This window comes from Pleurodeles waltl, chromosome 1_1 (assembly GCF_031143425.1).
Source record: "Pleurodeles waltl isolate 20211129_DDA chromosome 1_1, aPleWal1.hap1.20221129, whole genome shotgun sequence".
In the NCBI taxonomy this organism is placed as follows: Eukaryota; Metazoa; Chordata; class Amphibia; order Caudata; family Salamandridae; genus Pleurodeles; species Pleurodeles waltl.
Genome location: NC_090436.1, coordinates 295707368 through 295733236, shown reverse-complemented (window position 1 = coordinate 295733236; position 25869 = coordinate 295707368). Strand labels below are relative to the sequence as shown.

The 25869-nt window shown below is 41.6% G+C and overlaps 1 protein-coding gene across 2 annotated transcripts in view; it reads left to right on the top strand.

Moving 5' to 3' along the window:
- Window positions 1-4894: 4894 nt before the first annotated feature.
- The window catches only part of LOC138283820 (chondroitin sulfate proteoglycan 4-like), a 349745-nt gene continuing 328770 nt past the window's right edge, over window positions 4895-25869 (top strand). For both annotated transcript variants that reach the window (XM_069221947.1, XM_069221953.1), the window contains exon 1: window positions 4895-5114. In XM_069221947.1, the coding sequence (XP_069078048.1) occupies window positions 5045-5114 (70 nt within the window). In that variant the 5' untranslated portion in view covers window positions 4895-5044. The remainder of the gene's footprint in view (window positions 5115-25869) is intronic.

Sequence of the window (25869 nt, the reverse complement as noted above, 5' to 3'; positions counted from 1 at the left end):
GTGGAATAGACTTGTCATTTTTGGTATGGTTGGAATGGTAGTAAGAGATCCTACTTAGGTGAAGTCGGATTTTACAATACTATTTTAGAAATGCCACATTTAGAAAGTAGGTATTTCTCTGCACTTACTGTCATCTGTGCCTTACAGCCTGTCTCCAATCCATGTCTGGTCTGTTCTGGTTGACAACTCCCCTTGTGCATTCCACCCAGCCGTAACCACAAGACACTCAGCTTCATATAGATGAGTTTCCCTGGGCAGGAACTGTGGTGGACTCTCACTTACACTTCAAAGGTCAGTGGCCTCCCCTCATACAAATCACTGGTAACCACCCACAGGGCTCCTGGCAGACAGGGCTCTGTTGTAAGGGGGAACTTGTGCTCTTCATACCCACTCTTTGAAGTTTCCTCCACTTCAAATGCACTTTTGGGTATCTATATTGGGTCTGTGATCTCCAGCAAATCAGACACTCCTGCATCTACAACAGAACTCTGTCATAAGGACTTCTGAGCTGCCTTAAAGAACTTATCTTGACTGCTTTTTTAGAATAACTGCTATCTTGTGTGTTGCCCTGCTGCCTGCTGCTCCCTAACTCTGCTGAAAGGACTCTGCCTTCCTCCACAAGTGCTCTCCAAGGGCTTGGATTGAGCTTGCCACCTATTCTGAAGTCTCATGGCCAACAAAGACGTCATCTACTAGCTTCTAGCTAGTCTACTGACTTTAGCAACTCCACAAACGGGACTGCTGTCCGACACCGCTGTCTGCTTTGGCTTCATCATGGTCCTCGCTGAGAGCAACAACCATGACCTGCAACGTAAGCCCGATGTTGCTGTTATGCCGCTGAGGTCCCATGGTGTGATTGTGACACTGAGAAGTCGACGCACCACGTCTTGGCCTGTTGGACTCATTGACCCGACTGGATTGTAAGGAATCGATGCCTACCCACAGACGCAGCATCACCTCCCCTGCAACCGGACAGAACCGACGCATCACATTCCATGTCTGGCAGTAAGGAACCGAGGCCTCACCTCCCCAGCCACAGTAAGGAACCAATGCCACACCACTAACTAGGATTGTGACTAGGATTGTGGTGCCTACTTGGACAAGGGTGTATACCTCTGCCAACTAGAGACCCAATTTCTCACAGGCATAATCTTGTCCATCTGTTCAAGACATAAAGTGAGGGTTGAAAATCTTGTCCGGATCCTTCCACTCTCTTTGGATCACCTCCTTGACGAAGTCATAAATTAAAAAGGTCCAGGGAGGGAGGCTTTTTAAATTGCCTTAAGAAGGGATCAGAGGAAGTACTCAGCAACCCCTCAATAGGAAAGCTAATGGTAATTTTGATATTTCCAAGAATTTCAGACAGAAGTTCCTTTCCTCTTTGGTCAGATCTAGTGCATCATGGGAGACAGAACTGGAACCCTCAGAGCTGGGCTGAACCGCAGGAGTCCCAGGAGAATTTTTTTTTTTTTGAGAGAGAATGAATACTCTCAATGACAAACCTCTTAATAGAGCTTTCTAAGGAAGCATTCACCTTCACAGGCTACGGTGCTTAGTGCGAGGGGGACAGACCTCAGAAGAGGAGGAAGAGGTCTCTGTATTATGCCTCTTAGAAGAATGTTTCCCCATAACAGTGGGATAGGAGCACCTGCTCTGAAACACCACAAATTACAGAGTGAAAGGCACAAACCTCCCATGGGATAGAAAGAGCACATGCACGAGAGACAATCAAACCCCTTAACAGCTGAGAGTAATTACCTCAATACCAGCTTAACCCTACTCATGCTCATGCCTGGTCTCAATCATGGAGGCAGCTTCAGACGAAAGTGCGTTCAAGAGCCTCCTTGTCAGCTAAGGTGAGAGGCCAAGCTCTCCCGCAATCAGTAACATCCTACCTGATACAGCACAGAAACACTGCATCCTGCATGATGCCGGCAGCAACATTCCCCAACGATGTGGTGTGCAGAGTGCAGTTGTCGTACAGAACTGGCGAATGAAACAACTGGTGTGCTCCCCCCACACTTCCAGAGTCCAATCCCAGTGTAAGCGATATTCTGGAACCCAAGTCTATCAGCCGACCCTCCGTCTTGTCTCAGTCTATGGGCAAGAGACAAAAGGGGGTGAGACATAGGGATGGGTGGGCTATCTTTCTTCCTGCTTCTTTCTTCTGTAAAGGGTGGGACCACCATCAAAAGTAAGGTCAGGAACAAGGAGAGAGGGATATAGGGATGATTACATTCACCACAGAATTCATGAACCTTATGCCGCACTCATAAATGATGAAGAGCAAGCTTTATGAATATAATTAGACAAGGAAGTGTCCAAAAATTCATAAAGATTTTTCTTTAAAAAAAAATCCTCCTCATTATTAACACTGCGGTCAACCATTTTAATTAGCAAAAGGCGAATTTAACCACTAAAACATTTTCTTTGAACAAGTTATGTCAAGTATATTAAAAGAAGCACAAAGAAAAAAGTTGTTTTTAGATGCTATTCACACAAACCAGGTAGCTGCTTGCAGAGACATCTCCCCAGTCAAGCGTCTGCCTTCCAACAAATGATACAATATATTGGGCCATGGAATTGGTAAAGCTCTCCAGCAGCCTGGAGCTGCTACAAGGTAATTATTAACTCCTGAAAATAGACGAATTCGTTCTTAAGTAAACAAACCAGACATGGGGGCCGAAACAAAATAACAAATGTACACACATGCCTTAAAAAGCAGGCTAGTGTGGAGTAACTCAGAATAGTTTAAACATCAAATAAGCAATAAATAATTCTACATGATATCACATATTTATTGTAATAAACAGCGTTTTGTACATGCTCTTTTCTCTAGCAGCAAGAAAAGAGGAAATTGTTTATGCACTACTGCTATTTATAGGCGGGGATGCCCTTTGTATGTGTTGGGAGCTTCCTGCTCAAAGAGCAGGGTTATGGGAGTTGTAGTATTTATTTAGGTGCTGGACAAAATGAAGCACAGAGGGTGCATAACAGTGCCTCCTGTAGTACAACAAAATGTGGATACAATGAAGTTATTCAGTATGTGTGCTCTGTCCTCCTGCAGGGCTTTATTATTATGAATGGGCATGACTGTGTTTTTAAAGAGGTAAAAAATATTAAGTATAGTGTCTTGTGTGGTAGTAGGGATGTGTTGTGTGTGTACATGTATGCATGTGTAGGGCCGGTGCTGTAAGTGGGCCACAGACCAGTCCTGGAAAAGCAAAAATAAAATGAATGCACACAGAGCCAAGACTAATAGAACCCTGTATGTTTGGCTTGTCCTTCAAAAATCCTTTGTTTTAATTGGTAAATGCTTTACGTTTGTCCCTCCTTAGGGCGGTTATGTAACCGCCTTGGGCATGGGGCCTGTTACATGGCTAATTCAACTTTTACCGATACGTTTGACTGCGAGCAAACTTCTTTTCCCTTTTGTGTGCCTCCTTCACGCTCATGTCGTGGCGCTTTGAATTGGCTCACTTATATGAAACTTTTAGTTTTCATTTTCAATTTATGTGGCAAAAAAGTCTGGTTAGGAGATTACAACGTGATAGCTCTAACTGGAGCAAATGCTAGACCCATTGCATTGCAAATGCTTGTTCTCCCTTATGGTCAGACGAAAACAAACCTGTACCTACCTGCCTCTTACGCACAGGAGCTGCAATACATCACTGGGTGTTCCCTTTGTGACACAAGAACGAGGGCGATACGATGAATACTGTTGCTTAGCTTTGGTGTCCACGGCCTAAGATACTATTTCATGCCAACTGAATTACCACGTGATTGCTTTTTACTTTTAAATGTACCTTACTACGTGTTTTATTGACTATCTTCCGGGATAATGGTGCTACATAAACTGACAGATAAATAGCTTGGTGCCCGTCGAGTTTGGCTTTTCTTTATCCAGTAAGAGTCTATCTATGAATTCGTCAAGCCCAGGGTTCAGAGTGCTTAGTAACATGCCTGTCCTGTCAGGTTCTTAGATGTGCGATTTAAGCTGCACGCCTATTAGACACCAGCCCTCCCCCCCACATACCACCACCACCCCACGTACACACTCACCTTACATCCCTCCTAACACAAAATGCAGTGAGTGTATTTATATGTTGTGGATGTTCCCATGGTCTCTGACCCTTTGCGTACTACGGCACTGTGGTTATGTACAGAATTTCTTTACAAAATGCCCCGCCGCTGTAATGAATAAATGCAAACTCAAGTATACGTGGTGTGTTATCTTGTTTGTTGTGTCTTTGGACTTGTAGATAAAAGGACACAGAAAATTCAGTGACCGATAACTATATTTGGGAGTTCTTCAGGGTGTGCCGAAATGAATGAATGAACGAACAAACTATTGAATGAACGAGTAAGTGCCGGTATACCATTAATTTGTAGAGGAAAGACAGCAGAACATAGTAAAACAGTGTATGAAATAATCTGAAACTTAATTTACCACATCATGAAAATGAGGAAACGCTAAATTCACTCTATGCTGCATACTTTGCTGGGAGCAATACTCCTCTCTCGCGATCTGGCTGAAATCGATAACCTACTGCGTTTTATACTTAGGAATATATTTGCATCGGCTGTAAAAAGTAAAATTACATTGAGCAAATCGCGTACCTCGGGGACTGAAAAGAATCTCGTCTGTATTTAAAAATGCAATATTAGAAGCGTGAATGCCCGCAAACAAATGGCAAGTGGCTTGCACGCCGTAAAGCGTAGTAACCCTTTTGAACTTCGATATAATTACTGCGGCACATCAAAGGCTATATAAATATGTGAACAGGATTTGCCAAGTCCAGCATGGCAACGGGCTGGGTGACTGAGGCGGCCATGTTGAGGTTGGCATTCTTTAAAGTTACTTTGTTACCCAAGGGAGGGGGTTTCTGACGCAGGGCGCTCCGTGCGTGGAGGGGCACCCAGTTGTGGGTGGGGCACCAGCGGTGGGTCGGTATGGAACAAGGATGGCGGCTGGAAGGTGAAACAAATCCCTAGGGAAGGGGCAAGCTCTCGGACCCTTGGTGAGCTACAGAAGCCGGGAGTTATGTGGACTTTCACAAGATGTGCCTCTGTTTCTCTGGCGCTTTGCAGCCTACTGTCAGCTGCGCTTGCAGGTAGGAAGCAGGTGGGGAGTTTCTCGTGTGTATTCCCCGGAGGTAGTCTCTTCTCCGCCCTGCCTTGCTCATAAAAGATCCCTATGGAATAGCGCTGGGCTAATAACGAGCTGGTTGGTGGTGCTTGCTTCTTTGCAGTGTGTATGGTGCCGCCTGAGCTTTAAGTAACTGTTGCTATTTCTATGGGCAGATCAGCTGCTGCGAGAGAAGGCAGCATGGCACTGCAAGACTCGGACTGGAGCACTTACACCATGCACATCTCAGTATTTCGTGCATCGATCATACAGAGTCCAAATACGTTTGCAGGGGACGCATTAGTATTGTAAAAGGGTTTGAAATGTCCCCATCTCTGCGGTGGGTCTGTTTGTGAAGAGCTGTGATTCTCTACAGTGTGGTGGATCGTGCCTTATGAAAGAATTCTCGGAATCCAGTGCTTAAAGTGGGCGTGTACGAAGTACGCGCACTTTAATTTGAAAGGCACTTCTTAGCCCGGGTGCAATACCTTTTGATGGTAGCATACTAGCGGTCGAAGTGCGTTAAAAAAGTATGGGACCTATGATTTTGAGTCCAGTGAAGTCACAGTCCGTGAGCGTGGGGGCGGGATCAAAGGGTGGCTAAAAAGAACAAAATAGTCTATTGGTATGTCACCTTCAAGTAACTGCATATAAAATAACACACACCTTGAACGAAAAATAAATGCAAGTTAAACTAATCAATGGGAAATGTACTTTTTATGTTGTGAAACCTCTGTTGGTTAATTCGAACTGATATCTGTGTGTGTAACAAGAGAGCCAAGGAATTGAATTCTAGTTGGTGCAATGGGGAGTAACGCTGTGAATATGTACATCATTATGTTAGAGTTGCGGTTTCAGGTCAAATTCATTGCTAACTTGCATCTATCCTTTTCACTGACAATGATGATCCTTTCCTGATGATCTTCCTAGACATCTCTGTTGCACAGTGCTGCCTGAAAGTCTCCAGCAGTGACACTGAACGACTTCAGCCCTTGTTTTCCTACATACAATAGGCAGTCGCAAACATCAGTACCTAAAAACCACCCTGTCCTAAAAGCAATTTTTCTCTTCACAAGTTTACAGACTTAAATTCTAGAGTGAGTGTCCACCGTCAAGCTTAATTAATTCACACCATTGCTCATTCGAAGCACCAAGCTATTATATTCACCCTTGCCACAACTGTTCCTTCCAGACACATATTGCCAACAAACCCAGGCAACCTAGTACCAGCTTGTTGTGGTAATAGAATATCATTATCAAACTGTAGTGTAACATAATTATTGTGTCCTAAATATTGTCTACAAAAATGTCTTCCCATCAGAGTGGTTGATACCCGCTAGGATAGTATTTTTATAAAAGATAATTATAGTACAATATTTTTATCAGACAGTATTTCTGAATACGAAATACTGACAACTGGTGGCGGCGCCTCCTAAGGAGCGGAACAGCGTCTCCTCACCTGCTGCGAGTGCATCAGGCAAACACAATGAAATAAAATAGCATAATAATGCCATTTCATTTTGCCGTTGTGCTCATGCTGTGTACAGCGCGAGCATGAAGGCATGGGATGGGGAGCTGCATCCTGCAATTGCAGAATGACTGCTGTCCCTTTCAGTGCTCTACGGCCAGCCCAACATGTGCACTGTAGACCCAGCAATCCCAAGGCTATCAAACTGCTGGGGGATTGCGGGCACAGTCCCCAGCGTCAATATGAGTGCTGGGTTAGCCTGTTTCCACCAATCCTGGAGCTGCTCTCATGCTGCCAGACCCTTGTAAAAAATGAAAATTAAAGATTTTCCTTTGAGTCAGCAGTGAAATGATACAACTCATCTAACTGGAACACCCTGAGACCAGAGATTTCTGGGCTGGATAAACAAAAGAAGAACAGAGAGACTGAGATTGACAACAAAGCTGTCCATTTATGAGCAAGGGCCTATCCAAAGCCCACTCAAGGTACATGTATTGGAAACAGGAGGTCTGCCAGCAGCAAGCTAAAGCTACTTCTAGTTGAATCTAAACAAGTGTATAGAACAAAGTATATAATCTTCAATATGAGCACAGACTAGGTTATACTAGAAAAAAAACCTGAATCTTAGTGACAGTAAATACTACTTATTAGAGGAAAAGCCAAGACCGTATTGTATAACATTTGAGAAACGAATCCTCTGGCAAAGTGTTTTTCTATCCTTTTGTAGCATGTGAACTGAAATGCAATGCACCATAACACAAGAAATGTGTGCATTAAAATGATTTGCTGGTATACATTTACTTTTATGAACAACCACAAATGAGAATCTAGCCTCTTACTGATAAAAGGTGAAGAGGAATGATATAAATGACACCAATGTCAAATTTTAAATTCAGTCAAATAAAGCTTGTGAAAGTTCTTGGAAATAATAGACAAGGCTTTTATGTGTTTCTGATATTACTGCTTTAAAGAATCTGAGAAGGAAAATAGTACACGTTTGGATCTGAAGGTTTAGATGCATGCAGATGTTCACTTATAAGAGAACGAGAGGCCTAATTATGAGTTTGGTAGTCAGAAGATCCGACCGCCAAACTTGCGGGGAGGACGCCACTGCCATGGCGGTGGCACCCCCTCCCCCAGTCGATTTACAATGTTCCAGCTGGGCTGACTGGCGGGAAAATTGTATTATGCTCTTCCCGCCGGGCTGAACAGTGGGAACAGTGCTACGGAATTGACACCGGCTCCCTTAAGGCAGCTGAGGCCAATACCGTAGCGCACCAGCACCAGCATAGTAGCACACCATCATGGGTAATGCAGGGGCCACCTGTGGCCCCCATCACTCGGTTTGGTGGGGTGACCGCCATGAAAAGGCTGACGGAAAGCTGAGCTGTAATCAGCACAGTGGCGCTGAGATCCGTGCCGCCATGGCTGAGTAGAACTCAGTCCGCCGTCAGCCCATCGTGAACGATGTTCCCAGTGGTGAGGGCGGTCCCCTGGGGGGTCCGCCCAACAGGGTTGTAATGTGGCGGTCGGACCACCTGGAGTGGGGAAATATGACCATCACTGCGAGTTTGCCGGTCCTCTGTAATCAGGCCGTTAGTCATTGTGTAATTGTTGCTTTAATGGAGTTGAAACATTCTTTGCTGTTGCCACTTAAAATATATTGATGCTGCATAGGTCCTCTATAAGCAAGCAAGAGACTGTTGTTATTGAACATTCAATTTCTGTATTAATTATTATTCCAAATTTTAGAGAATCTTTTGTAGGCAGCTTAAGTGCTGTCTGCTGCAACACATAATGTGAGCTTACCAACAACATAAAGGCACTAGGAGCATGCAAGTTGACTTTTCTGTCACTCTAGTTTGCCTGCTTCTTATTGTACAGCTCACCATGTCCATCTTGCGTTTGTCCCACCTGTGAAGCATAGCTTCTTTACAATTTCTTTGATTAGCAATTTTTTATGCTTCCTCTACTCACTTTTAGAGACGTTAGTTTCTTTTGTCGAAAACACTCTGAGTGTACTAGTATTTTTGAGCTGTGTCGTTAAAGTACTTCTCTTGCCCACTTCACTCTAATTACTCTTACCTATGTGTTTCTCTCTTGCTTTCCATGCTGCTCTCTGTCGGCCACGTGTTTCTTCTAGCTTCCATCCGTGATACATTCGCACTTGTTTGTTTCACCCCATTGCTTCCTCATTTTTGTAATCTACCATGCTGCTCCATATTGCTCTTTCTCTTGCCAAATGGCTTTACTCCCCTTCCCCCGCGCTCCACATTGCTCTGTAATGTAATGTAATTCTTTAGCTATGCTGCAGAGCATAAAGTGTTATTTTTCTTTAAGACTATGGGACCTATTCACATACCATAGACTGAAAAAATCTGAAACTTTCTCTCGTTTGCTTGACATAGATATCCACCTTTTGTTGTGATTCACAAAGAATCCCAGGAAATCAATGACAGCAATATGTTTTTAGGGGTACTGCAGGGTGTACAATTTCCACTAAATGAAATGCCTGAAAAAAAAAATGCAGAAATCTGGATTCTTATTGTGTTTTCCAGAGAGTTCACAATGTAAAACCACTTTGTGTTACATTTGTTAAATTTGATGATGTTGTACCATTTCCTACTGTATTTTGTAGAGTTCACAATGTCCATTTTTGTATGTTGTTTGAGTTAAAACTCACACAGTAAAATTCATTTCTGTGGTATTTGAGAAATCTAGAGGAGAAATCCTCCTGTTAAACCATTTGTCACATAGTTCACAATATAAAACCCTTTCCTATGTTGTTGGGACTGAAAACTCTTTCGCACAATGATGGACGTGCATCCCTGACTTGACTGCCTCAACTGTAATGATGCTTGGATCCTTAATGCTGATTTTCATTGTCCTAGGCGAACATAGATCATGCATGTGCACTATGACATTAGCCCTGTTTCACAGATTACACTCTTTTTGGACCGGAAGGGTCACCTGCATTCTTTATGGTGAAAGGCTACTGGCTTAATCAGGAAGTAAGCAGCTCAAACGAAGTGAACAGGTCTTTTTCACCTGTATCACTGGAGTGAGGCCTACAGGGTCACTCATTTAAAGTTCTGCTGCTGAGTGCTGAACTCCCCTTTAGCCTACATTGGTTTGGTGTGGAGTGCTGCGCATGTACTGGGTGTAAGTGTGCCTTTGAATAGTACAATACAGAGATTGTGCAGTGCATGTATGTTATATGCATGCACTGGGTGTATGTGTGTCTATGAATGTTAAAATACATAAAGGATGTAGTGCTGTGCAGTGCATGTATGGTATACATGTACTTGCTTGGTGACTGTGAAGAACACAATACATCGAGGAGGACTCTGGGTTTCATTTTGGGAGACCCAGGAAAAGGGTACAATACAGGTATAATGCAGAACAGTGCAGTGCGTGCATGTTGAATGCATGTGCTGGATGTATGTGTGCCTACGAGTGATTAAATACCTGAAGCATGTAGTGCGGAGCATGGATGGTAAATGCATGAGGTGGTTGCATATGTGCCTATGTGTGCTACAGTACTTGAAGAATGCAGTGCCATGTAGTGCATGCATGTTATATATGTGTTTGCTAGGTGTATGTGTGCCTAAGAGTGATATACTACAGGAAGTATACATTACGGTGCAGTATGCTGTATACACGCACTGAATGTGTGTGTGCCTGTTAATGGTACAATACATGGAGAATCCTGGGTTCCATTTTTGGCAATTCAGGCTTGTATTGTGAAACATGCTTTGAGGAGGTAGAGGAATCTCTCCACCAGACAGACTTGTGTTTTGCTACATTCCTGTAAGCTGGGTGGGACACAGACAGAAAGAAAAGGAGATCCAGGCTCTCCAGTACATTTCAAAGAGTGCTCTTTGATGCAGAGAGAGGTCACTGGGAAGGGGACTGGGCACAGTTCAAGAAGGACATGGGGCTGGTAACAGAGTCCTAAAGAGTAGCTCTGAGGCCCTGGGGTAACCTCTTGATAGATTCATTACTGTGGCTGACATTCAAGTGTGAACCTCAAGTCACTCACATGGCCTGTGTTGTCGGACCATCAGATTTGGAGTAGCTCTTGCTGTGACAGACTGCTTTCTGGAGGAAGCGCAGGACAGATGACAAGGCACTTCTAAAGGAAGCAGACCACCAACATAAACTTCAAAGACTCAGACTCTAAATCACATTTGGTGTTCGAAAATGGATTATAAGAAGGGGAGCTTAAGCCATCCAAAACTGTCTACTGCCAAGCAGCCAGTTATCTGTGTGAGGAGGAGAAGCTCTGCAAGACTTCAGTGAAGGCCTGCTAGTCTCTCAGCTGGGTGAGGGGGAGGACATCACCCAGAAAATCCAAGACCACATGCCGTTGGAGCCTGGAACGTCAGCACCTGCCTGCTTGCGAAGACCAGTGTGCCTTGTGAGGGAAAAGAGAGTGCTGGATAGAGGTCCAGTGTGGTTGGGGGGGGGGAGGGATCCTGGTAATTGGATCCCCATAATGAGGTGTGAGGAGATGGCTGTTGCACTGATTGGGTCATTTCCCATGTGCACATAAAGGACAGCAATCCTGTATGCCAGAGGAGGGCTGCAATGTAAAGAGTTGTAACAATTGCTGCACAGATCGGGTCCTTGCCCATATGCAGGTACCAGGTTGATGACCCCATATGCCAGATGGGATCACCATGAAGATTGCTGCTGGGCCAAAGGGCTGTAGGCTGTGTGCGGACCCAAATCAGCGACCCGTTTGCCAAGTGATGCTGCAGTGAAAATTGCAGTTATGCCGAACGGGCCGTAGCCCATGTGCAAAGGAAGAACAGTGACCCTGAATGCAACGCGAGGGACACCGGGACATGGCAAGGAGCATGGTCTGTTTGAGACCGTCATCAGAGAAAAGGAGGTCATCGTGATGACCTGAGCTGGCTCAAGCTGTGACTGAGAGCCAGCATCAGCAGCGTCACCCCTCACCCCCCCCCCCCCCCACAACCTGTGGTGAGGATCTGAAGAAACTTAATAGGATTGGAGGAGCCTCATGGACCCTTGGCTGTTGCCAGACCGTGAGTGAGGAACTCATTGCAGTTTCAGCACCTGCGAAGGGGGCTTGCTCAGGGACTGCATTCTCTTGGATCCTACTAGTACGGGTAATACTGATTGGCTAGGGTGCCCCAGGGGAATTTGCCTGCCACATAGTGCTTCAGCGCTAGCATACTTTTGACTTTAATGAGAGTCTGAGTGGCACGCCAGAGACTCAAGCAACTAGTGGGGCTAACCCTAAAGGTTGCATATAGAGAATGGGGAATAACTACTACCACTAGAAGAGGGGAGTGGGACTCAGGTCCTGCCTATAAAACTCTAGAGCCCTGACCTCCGGGGACTGTGGGTATTGTTTGTGAATGTTGTATTTTACTTTGTGTTCGTATATAAATACACCTTTTTAGGTTCAACCTAGGCAGAGCGCAGCACTGTTTGCAAGACATGCTGTATTCAATATATGGGCTTTTAACCATGCCCACTCTTGCCATTTGTTCTTTGTTATGCTTGTTTTAAATGCTTTCTTCTTATTGGTGCATTTCTATAAATGTCCCTCCCTTTGTGTGCTTAGTTCCCTCCCAGGCGATTTCACTAACCAACCTTTTTTGTTGGCTTCACAGTATGTTCACACTTCCTCCTGTTACAGTGTGTGATGGCCCCTCCTCTCTCCTCCCTTCTGGTTTACAAATGCCTCTGTTAGCATTTGCCCCGAGCTGGAGGTGTTGCAAATGAACTAAAAATTAAGTGAACATATGTACAGTGCACTGCTAAATGAATATTTCCATGCGGCTGTCGAAACAGTGCGCTCTATACAATGATTAGTAAAGGTGAATGTGTCCAATATGAGTCTCTCCTCGTGGCTCCGGCACAAAGCTCCGGTGTTTTAAAGATAGCAACGGACACAGTTCATTTAATAAAAAAACTGAGGCCAGTGCGAAACGAAACGCGGCATTGTGAAAATGCATCTCCTAAGGTAGGAACAAGAGATAGTGCGATCACAATGACTTTAGTGGGTTTGGCTAATTTAGGCTAATGCATTGTGGCCTTTTAGTTGCAGCACAATTCCTTGAACAAGACAATACTCCGTTAACGGCTCAGAAAAGATTCTCTATGTGTTTGCTCCTCAACCTCCTCCGAGTTTGGATGATAGCAGTTCACAGCATGGGATAGAATCTATCGCTCCATTTCTAAACACCTTTGGCATTTGGTGGCTTGATACAAACATAGCATGGCGAATTGTGGCATGGGACATTTGCCGCATATATCATCGTCATATACTAGTGATCATAAATCGTCCATATTGGAACCAATTAAAATGGAAGCATGGTGTTACCCTTACTGTATCAAAAAATGGGTAGAGATACATATTTATAAATAACATGCATATTCCAAACGATCATTCAGTCTCTAGGGTTGTTGAGTCCTATTTCTTTATCCAAAAGAGCTCTCTATTGTGTTCTTCTTTGTTGTGGTCCTCATAATCTCTTAATTTGACCACTTCCAATACTAAGAATCTCAACAGACTGATGTATGTCCTTGAGTATTAAAATGCACCGCTACTAAATTTGTTTTTTTTATTCTTGGCTCTTATTTTGCTTTTGTGCTCAGTCAATCTGATTTAGATTTTTCATTCAGTTTTGCTGGCATATGCTACCACATTTACATTTCAACATGTATGTGACATTCTTGGATTTATAAGTAGCACCAGTTTATAGTTTTATTTTGTTTCCCTTTGAAAGATAGCTAATATCTGTGGCTTTTATGATGTTGCAATTACCACAGTTCAAACATGGTACAGTACCTTTTATATACTCTCTTTATGTGCTCATCCCTGTCGGTGTTTTTGCATGGGCATAACACGTTTTTAAACGTTCATATGCAAAATGAGTGAAAATGTCAAGATTTCTTTGAAATATGGTTCTGTTTTTAATATTAGCCTGTGTTGAAGAACTATCTTTTTGAGTTTCATGCTATCGGTAGAGTACCTTGTTATGAATACTGTTCTGTTTTGATTTTGAATATGAGATTTGTCTTCCAGCAATTGTGGCCTGGGACAACTAGTGGTGCTATCAGGAATACTGCTGTGAGGATTAAACATACCTACTCACAGATAAATGCTTGTAATTGGGGCTTTTATTATCTAACCTCTATATTGCTTTTATTACAAAATCCAGCTTTTGTGAAGATCCTACTATGCTTCAATGGGAATAGGAGATAGCAGTGGAGGATTCAGCGGACTTGGTGCGATATTTGGCAACACAACATGCTCATTAAGTATAAACGGAGCATAAATTAAAATTTAAAATCACTTTAAAATGCTCTTCATAACACCTAACTGGTTCTCTTCATCATTCATTGAGATCATAATTGAATCTGAGTTAGAGGGAGTGAGGGAGAGATGGTAGTTTGACAAATGCCTGGAGCAGTCTTATGAAGTTCTGTAAAGATAGTATAAATTTGAATCGCTGTCTGCAAGACATGTTGTATTCAATCAATGAGCTTTTAACCATGCCCACTCTTGCCATTCGTTCTTTGTTGTGCTTGTCTTAAATGCTTCCTTTTTATTGGAGCATTTTTAGGCAGCGCACATGCGCAGTCTTCAACATGTTGTAATGTACTTCTGTGGGCTTTCACTCTTGCTTATAAGCTTCTGCAAACATCTGCATCTAATCAGAGTAATCTGAGAGCATTCTGTGAGCATTATAGCCCCATTCGTTAAACTTTTCAAACAAGTGTCTATGCTTTTTTTTTTTTTTTATTTAGGTCGCGTGCACAAGCGCTGTGACATGTTGTAATGCCTGTGGGCTTTTAACCACACCCTCCGCATGCCCATCACTATCACTCGTTAATGCGCTTTAAAAAAAAAAATCCTTTGTTATGATTGGTAAATGCTTTACATTTGTCCCTCCTTGGGGCAGTTTTGTTACTGCCTTGGCCATCAACCCTGTTACATGGATAATTGCACGTTTGCTGATACGATTGACTGCAAGCTAATTTCTTTTTCCTTTTGTGTCTCTCCTTCGCGCTCATGCTAATGGCGACCTTGATGCTTTGAATCGGCTTGCTTATGACAACTGTTTTACTTTTCAGTTTCAATTTATATGGCAAAAAAAGTCCAATTAAAAATTTGCAATGCTGTTAGCTCTAACTCGAGCAAATGCTTGTTTTTTGTTGTTTTTGTTTTACTGGAACTACTGTCAGTAGTGCAGTGTGACCTTAAAATTTGTATTTAAAGCACTCACTCTAATAAGAAAGGCTTTTCATTAATGAACCATAAATACATGTTTGAACAGCATTAACATATGAACACAAATATTACCCCAACTGCAGACAGTTCCCTTCCCTGTAAACTGGCAGCCAAAAGGTTTGTGCTACAGGGGGCTGGGCCTACTTGTCCCAAGGACAAAATAAACATGAAAACTTCTTGCCCTTGACTTCAAACAATGTGTTATGGGTGTCGGGCTATAGGAATTCCACATCCCTGTGAGCCTTCTCTTTTACTGACTCGGAGACTGACCCTGTTACTTGGATTATTGCACAATCTGCCATATACCTTAGTGTGGCGCACTATTTCTTTCTTTTTTTCTTTTGCCTCGCCACTTCACGCTCTGTGTCTGTATGTTGTTTTTTCCTCCTCTTTGTTTTTAGGCATGCTGCTGTTTCTTTGTGGTGTCTGCGCCCAATGGCTGCAAACTGGAGGGGGGTCTTTTTTTGTAATTTTTTTTTTTTTAAGTTTCATATAGCGCAAACTCGGAGGAGCGCTTTACATGAGTACCACTTACGCAGGTGAAGTTTCATATAGCGCAAACTTGATCAAAGTAATGCTTTGCATTATTACAACTTACGTACAAGCTTAGCAGTTGAAAAATATACAAACTGGCACAATTTAAACAGAAAAAACACAAAAATCCTCAATGCGGCTCTCCCAGCACAGTGGGAGAGCCGAAACACTAGTATTCCATGCTCTTGGGAAACTTGCGGGGCATTTCTTTTACATAACGGTTTTGCCCATAACTCACAGTGTGGTGGTCATAAGACATAGGGCCACTGCCGAAACGGTCAGCATGAAGTGCTGTTTTTGTCTAGGTCATCTTGGGGTCCCCACACTAGACTGGGGAGCAAAATAATAAATAAATGTAATACGTAATAGCAATATTTTAATTTTTTGCAGGTAGAGGAAGAAGGTAAATAGAAGTGCTTTAGTTATATGCAGGGCCGCTGGAATTATGTGGCAAAGAGAACCAAATTATGCCTCGGAGTTGACTGATTTATGTGGCATGAAAAGTCCAGTTGTGCATTTAGAGCGCCAATAGCTCTATCCCAAGCAAATGCGAGACCTATTGCATTGCAAATGTTTGTCTCATATAAGTAAGTATTTTACTGGACAAACTTATTGCTGCTGATGAATGTACTTAGAGTTGTGAGCCTGTTTACTCCCCTGTGTCTATCTCCCCTCTGAGAAGCTTTCAACTGCTCAGCCCGAGCTACCACTGAAATTGAAGTGGATTTGGCCCAGTTGCTCAGTATCCGTAGTTGGCTAGGCTCTGGGACATCAGGAGTGAAAGGGCTTAGCCACCGCAGTTGGGCCCAGTAGCTCCTGCTTGCCTCATGACCCTCTGGACAAAGTTATGATGAATGGAATATGGCAAGGAGTTCACAATAAAAAATCACTACCCATTTTATTTTTCAGAGAGTTCACAGTGCAAGCCGCCTTAAAGAAGATTTTGAGGGATGGCAGTTCATGTTTAATGACCTGAAAAGAGATATATGTACTAAACCCCTTTCAATTCATTTGTCAGAGTTGACAATGTAAAATGCATTTGTATTGTACTTGTCTAAGACTTCAAAATGTTTGCCATGGGGTTCACCGTGCAAAACTAGGCCTGGGCGGAATTTCAATTACACTCAAGTAATATGAGTAATTTCAGTAATTCCATGGTAATCTTTGACATGGAATTACCAATAATAACGCCAGAGTTCACAATGTAAAGCTGCTGTGTATTGCTTTTGGCAAGCAGTTCTATTATTGGATTTTCCACTATAACGAACCCAGGTCTACCGTATTGAGTATTATCTGCTCAATTGGACTTCTGCCTTTTCAAATGTAGTAGAGAGGAATCTTAACATGGTCGGAGACAAGTGCCATCTCTAAGTAGTGCTTCTGAAACCTTTTTGCTGATGATTACAAGGTCTAGCGACACCTGCGGCGAGGAAGCTGACCTAAAAAGCATCCAGCAATAGTAATTTTATGGAAGTAGGAGCCTTAAGGCTTTCACAATTATTTGGCCTGGCCCAGAGATAGCTTTAGCTTTTGCCTTCTACACAAAAGATCATAAATCTTGCAAAAAAGTCATGAATAACGAATATTAAAATTTCCATATATAGCAGATCTTTGAAACGGCCACCTTCATCCATTGGTATGCTCAAGTATTAGTCATGTTATGCTTTGGTCCATGAAAGTATACATAATGGGCTAACAGAGCAACCATCGTCAGCTATAAGGTGTGATCCATTTGAGTGAAGGCATTTTGTCTGATCACATTTGTGTATCTACATAAAAATAGTATGCTTCAGTGCCAGGGCTGGTGGGTCAAACTCTGTGATGGTGCCCTTCAGTGCCTAATTTGAGCCTGTGGTTTGAAGTGGGGGTCCAACGGCACTCATTTTTGGAGACCAGCGCTTACATTTTCGCATCAGATATTAACGACAAGCAGTAGAGGGGTAAACAAACAAACAGAAGAGAAACAGAGGAAAAATGGCACAAGGCGAGAAAGCATGAACCAGCAGTAGTAAGCTAAAGGACAGCAGAGGCTGACAGTTGATTAGGGAGTTGTGAAGAGAATTGAAGACTATGGAGCATTGGTATTTGGTGCGCCTATTTTTAATAGCACTGCTAGAGTAGAGACTTGGACACCAGCAATCATTCTTTTACAAATTAAGCAACGGTGCTATCTATCTGTAGATGGTGGCATTTTTATTTTTTAAACATTGAATCTTTTATTTTTGTGTTAAATACGCTTGCAAAGCTATTTAAAAGGTTAAAAAACTGCACGATTGTCAATGTCTGACCTTTGTCAGTGCTTGTTTAAGATGGCCCTGAAACTATGAACTGCACTTGCACCACATAACAGTTACTTTTTGTATTCTATGCACAACCTCTTCCATACTCACTTGTATCTTGTATGTTCTTTGTTAGTTTACATAACATCAAATGTGTTCAGTCATTTAAACATGCCTATACTAATGGCCATATCTACACCTGCTCCCTTAGTCTGTTCAGGTGGTCCAGTGTAATCACCTGTACTGAAGTGCAATTGGGGAAATTGGGGAAAACATTTATGAACTTGAGGTGTCCAATGGAGCTGGCAGATGTACACAACAAATAGGAATTTTAAGTGTGCAAGAAGCCCAATAAAGATGGTAAACATAAACTAGAACATGAATCTTTCCATTTTGCCATAGTAGCGAATGCCAATGAAATGACTGTGACCTCATCTTTGTTTTTTAACTAATAAGACTCAGTTAAATCTGGGAAACTTTGCATCACAAGAGGTCCCCATCTCATTTTTGGGTTCTCAGAGCTCCCCTTTCTCTTCTTTTGCCTATTTTAACATTTACCTCCTCCTGCTCCCTTACCCCCACCCATTTAACATCTTCATTGTGTATGATTAATCAGTTTACACTTTTTAAGATGACACTTGGGTGTATATATAAAATTCTCCAAAGACTCTGAACCGATAATCTATCCAAAACAGGAGCCTCTTGTTAGGCTAACCCGAAGCCAGGGAAATCAAGATCCATAAACAACAATTGCTCATAATGATATAATTGACTATGAGCTCCAATTTATGAAATTTGATAATGTATCTCAAAGCAAACCAAATCAGCTAAGCAGATAAACTGAGAGATTGATTAATTGTGTGTTAAAGTAATAAAAAGAACAAGAAACAAATATGATCTTTCCCATAGAAACATACAATAAAGCACTATGATTGAATGTTTTAAACATTTAAACAAAGTCAAGGTGCCCAGTGCTGACATTTCGTGAACTTAAAAAAGTGTACAAAAAAAGAGTAACAGAATAAATCTTTAATGCAGCATGGCTTGGTATTAATTTGTAAGCCTAGGTTTCTGCTAGTAGGTCATCATCCTTTTAGCCCCGTGAGTTGACAGAGTTTTGTCACCTTAAAGTCATGACTCATCATCAGGACTGATAAAAATTAAGAGTCCAAGCACCATTGCCTGTATAGAAGGGATTTGCAAAAAGTCTATCAATTTCAAAATATTTGAATCCATGATTACAAAGAGAGGAGGCAGAGAAAAAACTTACTACACACGTAGGAGATGTACGGCAAGGATGTCTAACCAATTAAATTAAGTCCTGAGTGTATATTCACATACACATGAAGAGCTGCGACTCATAAAAAATAGGGATGTGTGCAAGAAACATAACTTCTAGTGTTATATCTATTGAACACAAGGACAACCCAATATGCCCACGGGACCTGGCTAACTATATATCAGAAATACAAAACATGTGGGACTCGCATAAGTCAAGAAACCTCATATCTGAATTAAAGGGTTCTGCACATCAATGCAAATTGTCAAATCTGTTTACTTAGACAACAAACAGTATTAAGCATGCACTGTTGGAAGAACAATCATCATGAATTCTTAGGGAAAAAAAGAGAAAAATCAATAAAGTGCTAGACCAAAGAAGTTTCACTCATACATGCATTATATACATACATGCATTATATACATACATACATAACAAGGTGTGACAGTGTGAATCAATAGTGCAGATGACAAAGAGTACAAAAAGTGGTTCAACAGGCAACAATCAATAAAATATAACGACACTGTGTAATCCCTATGTTTGTATATAGCTTTGAGTTTACAAGATTATAAGGAGGCTTAATCAGATCTTGCCACTCTTCTGGTTCAATTCAAGGTAAGAACCTTTAGGGAATATTGTCAACGTTTCAATCCCAAACAAATATTGGGAGTCTCCTCAGGATGCCGCTATCAGACTACCACACCTATTGGGATGGAAGCAGAGAAACTGGGTCAAAAGCACAATGCCTAAATCTATGAGGCCAAAACCGATGTTAATTCTAAATGGCCCACTCAGCAATGATGGTCTTGATGTGTTCAATCAAACTGTAAATGGTGTCAAGACAATGTAAAACTAAGTGGGCCAAGTGTTAGCCTAACCTAATGTGATATCCACTAACCATCCAATCAACTTCTGGTGGGCACTAAGGTCTATGCAACCATGCCAAAAAGTGCTCATACCCGCCAAAGAGGGGCAATCAGTACCTGTGAGGAATCAACCAAATCAGACCAGACATCATCATACCCATGATGATGGTTGATGATGGGGGACATATCATGTCCCCCATCATCAACCATAAGTGGCATCCCATGTGTCCCAAGTGCAAATCAAAGAATAATAGGTAGAGATTAGGCATGCAAAAATGTTTTTATTGTTTCAGAGTGGGAAGCAACTGGAACCACATGATATGCGCCAGTACACACTGACCCGTAATCCACAGTGATAAAGCAAGTCACCCGTGTTTATCAGACCCAAGGAGACTATAAGTCCTGACATGTACACCTACATAACACAAATGTATCATACAACACCCCAGGGTTGTGGCATGCCAAAGCTAAAAAGTGCTCACAAGAGAAACTTACTTACGTGAGTAGACAATTAGCATGGAAAACGTCGCTTGTCTGGTCACCGCTGGAATGCCAGAGGTCGGTATAGAAGTTGCCATACTGGTGCTGAACAGTTGCCCCGTAAATCCAAACTGAGTAAAGACAAATGTATCAAGTAAACAGTACCCATAAGCCATGAATAACTTGAGTAAACTTAAAGACATCTGTTTCGCTCACCATGCTCCTCTCACCAAACAAACTGCACATATCTACTGAAACAAAGGAAAGACACAGCAGATGCTCTTATCTTATCCGAAGGCTTGTCCCAACAAATGCTGAAACTCTAAAACGCAAACCAGAGTGCTGCCATATTGGGGGTCTCAGTCACAAGCAAAGTGAGCCCATGGGTACCCACGATACCCCATAGACCACTATGGTGTGAAGTACTGATCTAAAAATATCTACATCGAAACTGGAAGCCATAAGTATTACCAGACTGGGAAACCCTGATAAATATTGCTTGACTGCTGACACCACCACCACATAGGGGGAACAAGAAAAAAAAAACACAAGTGCCCCTGTAACACGTAAAACCAAAGGACAACTATACTCTGAGATAACCGGGTGTGTGACAAGTGTGTGCCATCAGCCATGCCAAAGCGAGTCCATGGAAATTGAGACATACAACCCTAAAAAGTAGCCCCAAACAGTGATACTTATGGCATCAAAAAATGAATATTCAACCACTCAGTTGGCATAGAACGGTCTCTGGTTTGTCTTTGAAAAAATGTTTGAACCTAAAAGTTCTGAAGAACAACTACAGCTCAGCACTGAACTTAAAGAAATCAGGATAGTCACTGAGGACAAATGGTAAACCCTTACACAATACACTGTTCTCATGGACTGTAAGGATATGTTGAGATATGTTGATGACAGGCGATTTCTGTATGTATGTCTCATTCACCAACTGTAATGCTGGTTCCGTGTTGGCCTCTGTCCTGACTGTTGTCAGTAACCTCACCAAACTCTACCTCTGCCCCTGCCTTTACCTCTCAGTCTCCCTCATCTTTGTTGGCCATATTCTAAAAAACGACCAGCAGCATCACTTTCACCAGAATTAGAAGCTCAGGGTGTGCCTCCCTGCCCATCATATATCTGAGAAAGTCTCTTGTTTGTAGGAAGACTGGGGGCTTGTCGTATAGAAATACTGTCTCAAGTAAGGATAAACCTGTTGTATATTGAAACGTGATTTATACTTGAGAATTTTGTCTATCTTTTTACCCAATTGTATTGAATGAAACTCTTCAATGTTTTTTTTTTTAATTGTCTAACACTGCTTTGGTGTTTGCTGTGGCAGTATTGTTCTTGATTCTATCCTCTAGATCCTCAATTTGATTTTGACATTTTAATGTGTTAGGTTTTTCAGGGGCTGTGTCCATCCCCAGCACCATCCAATGTTGAGAGCAGTTCATGCTGATATAACTGGATTTTTTTAATATTTGCTCTGTAAGAACATTATTTGTATGTTTTTTCACTTGTAATCCAAAAGGGATTATGTCAGTTTTCAAGTATTCAATCAGTAACTTGTCATGAAGTTCTGTCCTAACTGCTTTTGTATTGAGTATTTCTAATTCATCAATGTCAGCCATATTGTTGAAGTTGTTGGGAGTTGTAGTATTATTAACTACAGAAGAACTCTCTAGGATTCTGGCAATGTAATAATCCGTGTATGACAATATCTCTTTAGCCATACTCACACTGCTACAGTGGATGGAGAATCTAAAGCAGTCCATCCAGACAACCGTCTGCTCTAAACTATCTATTGAACACAAGGACAACCCAATATGCCCATGGGATTCTAGGTAACTCTATTTGAAATACTACAGATCAACATATGGGACTTATTTAAGGCAAGAAATCTAATATGTGAATTAGAGGGTTCTGCACATCAATGCAAATTGTTACATTTGTTAACTCAGTTAGTCAACAACATTATTGAACATGCACTGCTGGAAGACAATCATCATGACTTCTTAGAGGAACAAAATGGAAAAATCAATAAAGTGCTCAACCAAGAAAGTTTCAATCATACATGTATTATATTCATACATATCTAACAAGATGTAACAGTGTGAATCAATAGTGCAGATGACGCTGTATACAAAAAAAGTGGTACTACGGACAATCAATAAAATACAAGGACACTGTGTACTTCCATGGTTGAGCATAACCTTGAGTTCACAAGAGCATAAAGAGGCTTAACAGATCTAGCTAACCTTCTGGTTCCAGTCCACATGTTAACTATTAGAGAATATTGTCGACATTTGACCCCAAACAAATTGCTGGGGTTTCCTCAGGACAGTCATCAGAGTAGCATTGAGTTATTTTAACATTTTACACACTTCTCGCTTCACAGTCCTTGGAGCCTTCAACCTCCATGTGACGTAGTGGATGATTTTCAGGCACAATCTCTTTTAGACACTTTTTCAGCACTTAAACTAACACAATTGGTAATACTCTTGATTTAGTTGCAATACAGAATTTGTCATTGCACATTCAAGAACCAATTCCTGTGGTATGGGCTGATGATGCAATTTTTTTTTTGGGGGGCAGATTCCAAGTTCTCCAAACATTCTTTCCTCCGATCCCTGGTACCGTTCACAAATGGAGTCAGATCAAGAAACATGAGCTAGATTCCACTCTAACTTGGTTCTTTTACTAACAGGTGACATTGAGGTAGACATAAACTCAGTGAATCAATGTTTTCAGACGTCTATGGAAAAATTAGCCCCAGAATTCTCAATACTTCTAGCTGAGAAAAAAAGAAAGTGTTAAAACCTTGAATGCAAGTGGCACAAATTATCTGCCAGAAAAAATAAATTATGAGCAAGCTTTAAAAGGTTATCATAAATCCATTAACCCGTCTAAATCTGATATCTTTACCATGCTAATTTACTCCGCTTGCAATAAGCCATATGCGATTTATGAAATTGCCAAAGGTTTTCTCCACCCCAAAGCTTGTAATTCAGCTATTACTTCCCCAATCGAACTATGCAAGGGTCTCTCAGATTTCTTTATGAATAAAATAAGAAAACTACAATCAGAATTTAACCCTATCACACAGGATACTTTTTCTAAAGTTATCCCTTGGTTCTCGATAATCTCATTCAACCCTTCGTTTCACAAATTTGAACCCTTCAGCAATCTAAACCTGCTAAAGTTAGTTGCAAATCGAGTACACTCAGGTGCCCTCTGAGTGTGTTTGCCAAAGTTAACAATGACATTAACCCTGTGGTAAATAAGTTAATCAATACCTTATTAGAATCAGCCTTTATTGCAGCTATTTGGAAACAAGGAAATATAATGCTCCTCTTGAAAAAGTGTTCTGCCATTCCAGAAATTCTGACAAATTATCATTCCATTTTGTTGCTTCCCGCTCTTGCTAAGACCTTAGCAACATTGGTTAATGTCCAATTATCTGACTCCCTGGAACTAGCAGGTTTTCTGAGCACTCACAATTGGGCTTTCGGCTACTTCATAGTACAAAATCAGCTTTTCTGGAAGTTTCTGATTACATCAAACTCGCTCTTGAAAAAAGGGTGAGAGCAGCCCTCATCCTTCTTGATTTGTCGGCAGTTTTCAACACTACATGTCATCTCTTACTCCTGTCTTAGTTATGCATTTGTGGCCCGGCATTAGATTCTTTCAGTCTTCTTTGACAGACAGGCAGCAGTTGGTCACCTTAGCCAACTGCTCTTCAGGCAAAAAGCAACTAATTTGTCCCCCCCCCCCCAGGGGAACACTGAGTCTGACCTTGTTTAATGTTTGTGTCCCCCAGTCCAACTGCTTCTTTTAAAATGTGTATAACAAAGGTTATTGTGTGGATGCATAACTTACTTAAATGCAACTCTGATAAAATAGAGATCTTAATTTTCGGCAATAGAGATACGTTCCCCAACCTTTCAGTCTCTGATTGGTGGTTTGAATACTTGCCTCTTCCACCTGCTCCTGCTCATTCTTCATTTGCAGGTGTGTAAATCAGTGGTATATGCCTTAATTACTGCTGACTACACCAATAGCCTGTACTTAGGTCTCCTTAAAGTTCTGTTGAATTACAGGTGACCTAGAATGCAGCAGCACATCTGGACTACCCCAGCGCTGCTCCGTATCGCATCATCTCAGACATCTAGACTGGTTGCCAATAGTGAAACAGCTCCAGTTTAAAGTTCTGGTGTTTGCTTAAATGCCCTTCTGTGGTATCTATCCAACTTACCTCCAGAATAGCAGACTTTTGAGATCAAGTTGGGAATTATTATTTAAAATTCCAAAGTTCAAATGGCTAACACAGGAAGAAAGGTAATTCTCCTTCATAGCTGCTAAAGCTTGGAATAACCTCCCTCTTGCCATGCATTCCATCAAGTTGGAGAACCATTTTAGTAAGTGTTGAAGACCTAGCTTGTTGCCGCAGTGTAATTGTGTGCTCTTACATTCCTGTGAGCTATCTGGATAGCCTTGGGATGCCACGAGGGACCAATTTCCTCTTTAAAAATCAGATCATTCATTCATTTGGTTGTACAATTTGTGTTGATTACAGCAGTCGTGATAACTCGGTGTTTGCAGCTTAATTCGTGGTTGGTTGATGGTCATATGATGGGTTAGAGTCATGTCTAGGGTGTTTATTTTTAAGTCATTTGGATCTGTCAGTCCTTGGATTAAACTGGAGTATGTGTATTGAGTGTTAGGATCTAGACGTGGAAGTGGGTGTTTAAAATACAATGTCTGGGAGGATTGTTGCTGCCAATCTTGTGCTGAGTAAATATCTAGCTGACTTCTGTGATGTTTGTGGGACCTACAGGAACCTAGTTGCTTTGTCGCTTGACAATGAACAGACTTTCCAGGTGTGATGGACGCACATCTGTTTTAAAAGTTTATATTTTTGGGTGAGTTCCTGTTGGAGGTTTGGGGGGTCTCACCACACTTTAAAGCAACAACCATTCTGCCACATAGATAGCTATTATTATAGTAACTTTAAAAGTAACTTTAAAAGTGCAAATTGCCTGTTTTTTCTGTTTTCTGTGCTTAATTTCTCTTTCAGGCACATCCTGTCCTTCTGTTAACCCCATAGTGACTGACTTTTTTGGACTAAGAATTTTAAGTACATGAACTGGTCACGTTGGCTTAAACATTAAAAATAGTTTGTACAAAAGTATCCACCTCTCACATAAATCATATTCTAACAAAGGGAATAAAAATACCGAACACATCAAAATGTTTGAGAACATTTGAATTGTGATGGTTCTGTTTTATTTTAAGTAAACCTTTATACAAATCCTAGCATCTCACGGACCATGGTCAAAAAGTGTAACAATTAACAATCCACGTTTTATTGTCAAACTTTCCTTAAGCATTTTAAAAATATATTCCGAAAACATTTTCTGTTAAGAAAGACCCATGCGTATATGTGCGTTATATTGTGAACACGGGTGACAACAACTGAAGTTGGAAATTTCCACTGAAAAAAACAGCCGTCGTCTTTACGACCGCATTAAAGATTATGCCAGGAGCTTAAACCAAGCACATT